General features: G+C 36.5%; 1 protein-coding gene across 1 annotated transcript; it reads left to right on the top strand.

The window, feature by feature from the left end:
• Positions 1-3,640: 3,640 nt before the first annotated feature.
• Positions 3,641-7,243, top strand: LOC145419997 (uncharacterized). The gene is made up of 5 exons (XM_080288663.1): positions 3,641-4,267; positions 4,463-4,653; positions 4,787-4,880; positions 5,062-5,255; positions 5,876-7,243. The coding sequence occupies exons 1-5, from the start codon at positions 4,050-4,052 to the stop codon at positions 6,061-6,063; spliced, it is 885 nt and encodes a 294-aa protein (XP_080144789.1). The 5' UTR covers positions 3,641-4,049; the 3' UTR covers positions 6,064-7,243.
• Positions 7,244-7,599: the final 356 nt, after the last annotated feature.

Genomic DNA, 7,599 nt, shown 5'->3' with positions numbered 1-7,599 from the left:
TAAATTGCACTGCAAACAAAGTCTATCAACAAAGAAAACATTTTCGTTTCATACTTTTCCGTTATATTCCCTTACAAAGCTAGCTTTAACGCTTCGAGGGTTCCTTTGTTCTTGCCGTCACCTCGGCGCTTGACCCAGACTTTCGCTCTGTAGTTGCTTTTTAGCATAGTACTACAAAAAATTGTAAATCTGTGATATATGATTGATAAACGTAAAGGTAACTGTATAAATGTGTTCAATGACTTTGTTACTTTTAATGATTGGTGAGCACCCGCTTCGATTCCCACTCAATTCAAACTTTACGTTGCACGCTCACCTAACTTGCGTTTGCACCTTTTGTCCACACGTAAACTGCGTTTAGCATTTACGTGTGGACGAGGAAGACGGAGAAAACGTAGCGTCAAAGGTGTGCGCCTATTTTGACGCCACACTGTGCGCCAAGTTTTTGTCTCGGTGTCATGAATTCCTACAATGGCAGACTTAGACAAAATACTGTTAATTTTATTATCTTCAGTGTTTAAATGCTTGCATATACGGGTTTGCTTGTAATTGTTGCCTATATACATTTTAAGCTATTATTTATTATTTAGTTCAATCAGTAGATCAAGTTTTGTAGTGACTATGAAATATATTGTAATTATCTGTTTCCTGTTTATCCTAGACAGGGCAAAAAAGGACTCCAAATTAAAAAAAAAAAGATAAAAATGAAAGACTGGTGCATTGTGCAGTTTAGCACTGGTGGTACAGAAATAGTCCCTAGATCATGGATAAATGGGGAGAAATTGTCATGGCCTCCATATCCTCCGTGAGACACATTCAGGATCCACAACGCAGTAAAGAGGAGAGTTCATCCTGGTGCAACATGGCTCACCTATGCACCAGTCTGACTTCTAATAAGCCATGGTGGGTATCATCTGGATTGGTGTTGTATAAATGTAACAATAACAAGTTTTTCGTGTCCTAATTTATGTCTGGCCATACATTGTGTTTGTACTTCCAGACACATTTCACGAAGCAGAACGCAGTCTTCAGAAATATCTAAGTGAACACTGTGATACGTCTGACCTTCAGTCCGAAGCTGAAGCTCAGACCAGTCATAAAAGAAAGCACAAGTAAAACTTTTTTTATTTCACAAACATATCTTTGATTGCTAAGAATTTATGATCTTGTCTTTTATACATATCTGTGGTGCTTGCATACTGCAATATCACCACATAATATAGTCCAAAAAGTGGAAGCTTGTAAACTTTTTATAAATGCAAAGCCGTGTACACTTGTGCACTTCAAAAATTCCTTGTATACTGTACCTTCTTGCACATCTCCGTTTCCTGTGTGTGTTGTTATAAATCAAACTGTAACTTTAGGAAAAAATATTCCAAAAGCACATTTGTAATTACTTATGACCGTTTTCAACTTTTTTTCTTTAGACCAAATCCCCTGTACACATATAGTGACTCAGAGGATGAGCAGCCCACAAAAAAATGGTTTCCCCAGGCCCCTCGAGTGAAAATACCAGGTAATAAAATACTGTCTAGTGTCTTTGTACATATCTGTGTGTGACACAAGGAAACGTTTGACAAGTTGTCTGTATTCTTAAATACTTAAAAAAAAATTATCTTTTTCTGTCAGACCTGACGAGAGCTGTTAACGAACTCTGTGAGGAGGTCAGAGCCATCCGCAATACTGGCTGCAATGAATCGGTAGATGCTGGGGTACTGCCTCTGGATTTGCCCTTGCACAACATTGAGGAGCTAAACAATGCAGAGCCAGCTCTTCAATCACAAGAGGCGAATAAGGCAATGGTAAGTATATAAAGGTTATGTACACTTTGTAACTATAAAGTGTAATAGCTGTCAGATGTGATTTAAATACATAACAACGGCCTGTTGATTAAACACACAAGCACTTGCATACACATTTAAGACATGAGACACGCTAATTCCATCTCTTAAAATGTGTCTATAGGTGAGACGTTTTGCCTTGATTGGAGCCTGACGCAGCAGTTAGGGGCAAACTCTATGTCCGAGTTTGTCTTTGCACAAGCAGTGCAGAAATGGCTCCGATACGCCCCAGATCGTTTGGGTGGTGCAGGACGCACATCATGCAAAAAATTACAAACTTCTGTGAATCATATAAACGTAAATAGGAAACTGTCTTTTAATAAAGTATTTAGCAAACGAAACATGCCTATTGACCTTTTTTTATTTTTATTTTTTTCTCTGTTACATCACATGCAATGCTTTCTTATTTTAGGATATTAATATTGACATGATACATTGTGAGACATTTGGTGTGTTTTTTTATAAAGGGTGTCCAATTTAAGGAATAAGTACAATTATGTGTTTAGGTGGTTGAAGTATTGATGGAAACATGCAGTAGTTTAGTATTGGTTAAAATACCTATAAAGAAAGGTAGATTTCCAGTCATGATTTAACTGTTGTTTTAATAAAAAGCAACTGTGCGAAAGAGGTGGAAAATCAACACCATAGCTCAACAGTGTTTCAATATCAGAATCTGACATTGTTTCAATGTCAGCAGTATTAGAAAATATAACGTTGAATCAACGTCAGGTTTCAACATTGATTCAACATCAAAACCTGACGTTGTTTCAACGTTAAAAAAGGGTGCAAGAGTGACGTTAGGTCAACGTCACACTTCAACGTTGATTCAATGACACAGCCTGATATTGACTCAACATTTTTTCAATGTTTCCTTGCTATCTGGGTTGTCATTCGAATTCTGTTTTTTTCATTCAAATTCTGTTGTTTTCCTTCTAATTCTGTTGTTTTCATTCTAATTCTGTTGTTTTCATTCTAATTCCGTTCTTGTCATTCTAATTCTGTTGTTTTCATTCATATTATGTTGTTTTCATTCTAATTCTGTTGTTTTCATTCAAATTCTTTTGTTTTTATTCAAATTCCTGTGTTTTCATTCAAATTCCATTCTTGTCATTCTAATTCTGTTGTTTTCATTCAAATTATGTTGTTTTCATTCTAATTCTATTGTTTTCATTCAAATTCCATTCTTGTCATTCTAATTTTGTTGTTTTCGTTCGAAATGCGTTGTTTACATTCTAATCCTGTTGTTTTCATTCAAATTCCTGTGTTTTCATTCAAATTCCGTTCTTGTCATTCTAATTCAGTTGTTTTCGTTCAAATTATGTTGTTTTCATTCGAATTCAGTTGTTTTCGTTCAAAGTCCGGTGTTTTCCTTCTAATCCAGTTCTTTTCATTCAAATTCCATTCTTGTCGGTCCGTGTACTTTTCGGTATTTGAAGTTTTGTTTCAGAAACCAAAACGAAAAAACGATATTTAAAAGAATTTTCATTTTTTAAATTTTTGATAAAGAATAAAATGGGCGAAAATAACTTGTTTTTTCATTCGGTGGTAACAAATAGCCGTCATACACTTAAAATTAGACGTGCTTTTTTGGATTTCTTCGTGATTCAAATAATGAAAGTATACTAGCGCAAAAACAAAAAAATAGACGCATTTTCAATGTCTGAAACGGGAAGTACTTCTTCTGCGCGTTTTCTTATGGCGCGCGCACACCGTCCCCCACACAAGAGATCGACGGCCTTAAAGTTACACTGGAATAAACAGAGGATGGACCATTATGTTGTTTTTAGGAAAACTAAGAGAGTGACACTCCGGGACGAAGACATGACTGCAGAAAAACTGGGTCGCATCTTTCAGGTAGATATGTAAACTTCGCAAACTTTGCTTTCAGCAGTTTTTTTATGAACGTTATTGTTCTTCCTTACTGCGGAACGGCTAACGTTAACATTTGGTGATTTCATGTAGGCCTACTTTTACTAATACTATGTCTAGCCGTCTTCATTGTGCTAATATGTGAATTGTGCACATGTGCTAATGTGTAAATAGTTATTCATTGACTTTTACCGGCTACTAGCTAATAAGTAAGCCTTTAGAGCCTATTAACCGTGTGCACAGGAGTAACACGTTAGCAGAGCAACGTGATTTACGGAAACTTTTCTTAAACAGGTATCCGCGCATACTCTGTACATCACGGATGATTCAAACGTGGCTATGTTCCCCGGTGCGGTCTCTGGTGTTTTCAGCGCATTAGACCTTACACCCAGAGGTCACTATGAAGTCCACGGAGAAGACATGGAGTCAATTCCAACAGCAGGTTCCAGCGGGCAGCGTTTTGCATTTATGCGAGCACCAGCTGTGGCAGCGTCTGCACCTTCACGTTCACAGCAGGCTACTTCAAGTTCCCCTATGTCCTCCAAAACATTTCAGAGGTAGGATGAGTCTGTGTTCTTGAATATTAAATTACAGAACAGGCAAAATAAAAAGAAACATAAGGTGCATGGATAGTTGAATTGTTAAGAATAGCAAAGCTGTTTTAGTACAATTTGCCTATAGCAATCACTGAATGGATTTGTGGCCTGCTGTCTTTTACAAGATATGTAAAATTATTATGTTTTGTTTTACAGATCAGTGTACTTTGCAGATGTAGTTGGTGGGAGGTTGATTCCCAATAGAATGGTGGTTGTACGATTCCTGGAGTCTGAGGCTACGCTTCAAGGGATAGTAGGAAAAGTGCAAGATGCCATTGGTAATTACAACCCAATAATTTTGACAGATGCACAGGGCAATGCAATTCTGGAGTCGGAGGGCACAACAGGTGAGCCATAATATTACAGCTAAAGCCCATATCTTATGGAGAGACATGTCTTACCAGACTCTTTGTAATATTTATTGGGTAATATGGTATTGGCTTCTAAACAGGTTTCTTTGGTTTTGTTTTTCATCTGTAGGGTCACAGTACTGGAGACAAAATGCACGAAAAATTCTTGCTGTGCCTGAACAAGACTTTAATTGCCTCCAGGGAACAAAGAGGAAGAAACTGAGGTATGTGAATAAATATGTATATACTATAGGATGAACATCAATATAGAAGAATTAATTTGATTTAAATCCTATAATAGCAGTAAGACATCACTACATAAATCATCATCTATCAGTAAGTGATGTGATGTTTCTTTAAGCCAGTAAGTAGCTTTGACATCTGATTATCCATTTTTATTTGTAGCAGCCGTAAAGATGATGACAGTGCCAGTTTGGGAGAAGTGAGTGACAAAATAGAAGAGTTGGTGTTGGCATCTCAAAGTCTGCCAGCTGTCACAGCAGCAATCAAAGAGCTCACTGATCTTGCAGTTGCCCAGAAAGTCACAACCCCCAAGCTGCAGACACTCAAGGAGGGATTTAGCTGCGTGGTTTGTATGAGTATGTTCAAATGTTGCTTAGTAAATACATTACATCTACACTAACATTTTAATTACAATTAAAACAATGTCAAACCACATTCAATCATTACTTTGGACAAACATTTTTTTACCAAACATAGGCTCTTTATTCAGCAGTGTCCATTTAAATACTTAGGCACAGACAATCAAGATGCAGGTCTACTGTAACATAACATTCAAAAGTTTACATGCACATTTAATTTGCGTTCTCCTTGCAATCTTGACTATGAAAGTATAGCTTTTCAAATTGATTACAATGTCAGTATGGGTGACGGTACACTGTTCACAGTAATGTAAAACTAAAAAGTTCACATTTAAAATGGGACTGTAGTTGCATATATTGAATCAAGTACCTGTAACTTTTTCATTTTTCTTGCTTGCTAATTGAGAAAATGTACTGATTTTGCCCCTCATCAATTATAGACAAAAATATAGACAGGGACTTTCTCAGAACAGCGTGAACAAGAGGAATTACAGAATAACCAAAAATATTCTGCATGCTGTCTGTAAATTTATGTCAAGACTGACTTTGAACCTATAGTTTGAACTAAATTCAACATAAATGGATAACAGTCTCACTTATCTGATTTACTTTTGCAGACATCATTGAGGATCCAGTGTTCTCACTGTGCTGCAGAAGCATTATTGGCTGCAAGACATGTGTGGAACAGTGGCAAGAGACATCACAGCACTGTGCAAAATGCAGGGAGAGTAACAACGGAGTTCTACAAATTACTGGTCTAACAGCTGCATTTTCTGTATTGAAATCTTTTTTTGCAGAGGAGTAATGTAGTGTGTACACACAAATGTTTACAGTCAGTTGATTTTTTTTTTTGTCTGTTCTGTACAGTTTACAGATGCAGTGGTTCATACATTTCTCTGAGTTATGTTTATGAGACAGAGCAGAGCTTCTTTGTATGGCATAAAGTCACCATTTACGGCTCTAAAAAACAAATGTGAAATATCAGGATATTTTTCTGCAAAATGACTCTCTGTTCTAAGTTTGTCCTGTTCGGTTGTGAAGGGATCAACTCCAAAAGTCGAATATTCTTTGAGTGCAGATCCCAAGTGCTGCCTGTAAAGGTCTGCTGCTTCAAGTGCATTTGGCAAGAGCTCTGGAGAAATTCTTCTTTTACACCCATGTTCTGCAAAGTGATTTGGTATGCCTTTTCCTGTAAAAAATAGAGGAGGTGTTTAAATGTTCATTATCAGGGTTGTAAGCAATCTGACTTTTTTTTTTTTTTTTACCTGGGATTCTATGAGCATTCCATGATTCTACCACACTTGCAAGACCAATGTTACACAGCTGACAGGTTAGATTGGACACACAGTATCGCACAAGGTTATCCTCCATATCTATCTCCTCCTGGTCCATCAGCTGGAGTAGGGCAGTTTTTAGTGGGTAGTTGACACGGTTGTTGATTTCAGGCCAAATCCTTTCAACTGTGTGGTTCTAAAAGAGTTAAAAGAAACATGTCTTAAATGTACGTAGTAGTACACGTAATAGTATAAGAATTTCAGCTGATGTTAATGGTACTTAAATCTTACTTTTGTGGATGAGGTCTGTAAATAAGGCAGTCTCTCCTGATTGAAGCGATGATGTGACAGCATCTCTTGCATGAACAGTGTTAAATAAAATTCCTTTCCATGGTCTACTCGCACCTGGTCCCACATACCATAGGTGATCACTGCAGGTCTGGTACAGGAAAAATAAAGAACATTTATTAACTATTTTGCTTTAAGACCAGCAAAGGTGTTATTATTTTGAATGTATTCATTCATGTTTTTTTTGGGTAATATTTTAGTTGTAGTAGGACAACATATATTTCTTAAGTTTCTTTGCAATGTCACTGTCATGCTCAGACTTTAGATGTATGTCAGAACAATTGAAAGATATGTGGAAATCCAAGAACCTTGTTCCATTCATAAATGAACACTGATTAATTGCAATAAAGTAGTTAAATGATTCATGTGCAATTCCATTTTATTTATTTTTACATTAATAGAAAATGTTGATCAAAATGTTTGGTAAGTTCTTAATATATTATATTCAGGAACATAACCAGACCCATCTGTTGCATGTCTAATTTAAATTCAAAAATTGTAAATATGGGTGCAGCTCATGTCCAATATGACTAACATGTCCATCAAAACACTTAAGATGAAATAAATGGTTTGAGAGGTTGTATTACCTGAAAACATATTCATAGATGCTCAAGTTGTTTTTGATTGGCATTGTGGAATGACTCACAATCTTTTTACTGAATCCATCTACAGCTAAAACATGGGTGACTCCAAACATTACAAGTTTCTCGTTTTGGTCC

This window comes from Astatotilapia calliptera, chromosome 14 (assembly GCF_964374335.1).
Source record: "Astatotilapia calliptera chromosome 14, fAstCal68.1, whole genome shotgun sequence".
Lineage (NCBI taxonomy): Eukaryota > Metazoa > Chordata > Actinopteri > Cichliformes > Cichlidae > Astatotilapia > Astatotilapia calliptera.
The sequence above is the reverse complement of the archived record's forward strand: the minus strand, read 5'-3'. Positions and strand labels throughout refer to the sequence as shown.

Excerpts from the sequence above, each read along its gene's own strand:
- LOC145419997 (XM_080288663.1), top strand. The coding sequence starts at position 4,050 with ATGTTCCCCGGTGCGGTCTCTGGTGTTTTCAGCGCATTAGACCTTACA. Across the intron at positions 4,268-4,462 it reads TCCTCCAAAACATTTCAGAG|ATCAGTGTACTTTGCAGATG; the intron begins GTAGGATGAGTC and ends TTTGTTTTACAG. Across the intron at positions 5,256-5,875 it reads TAGCTGCGTGGTTTGTATGA|ACATCATTGAGGATCCAGTG; the intron begins GTATGTTCAAAT and ends TTACTTTTGCAG.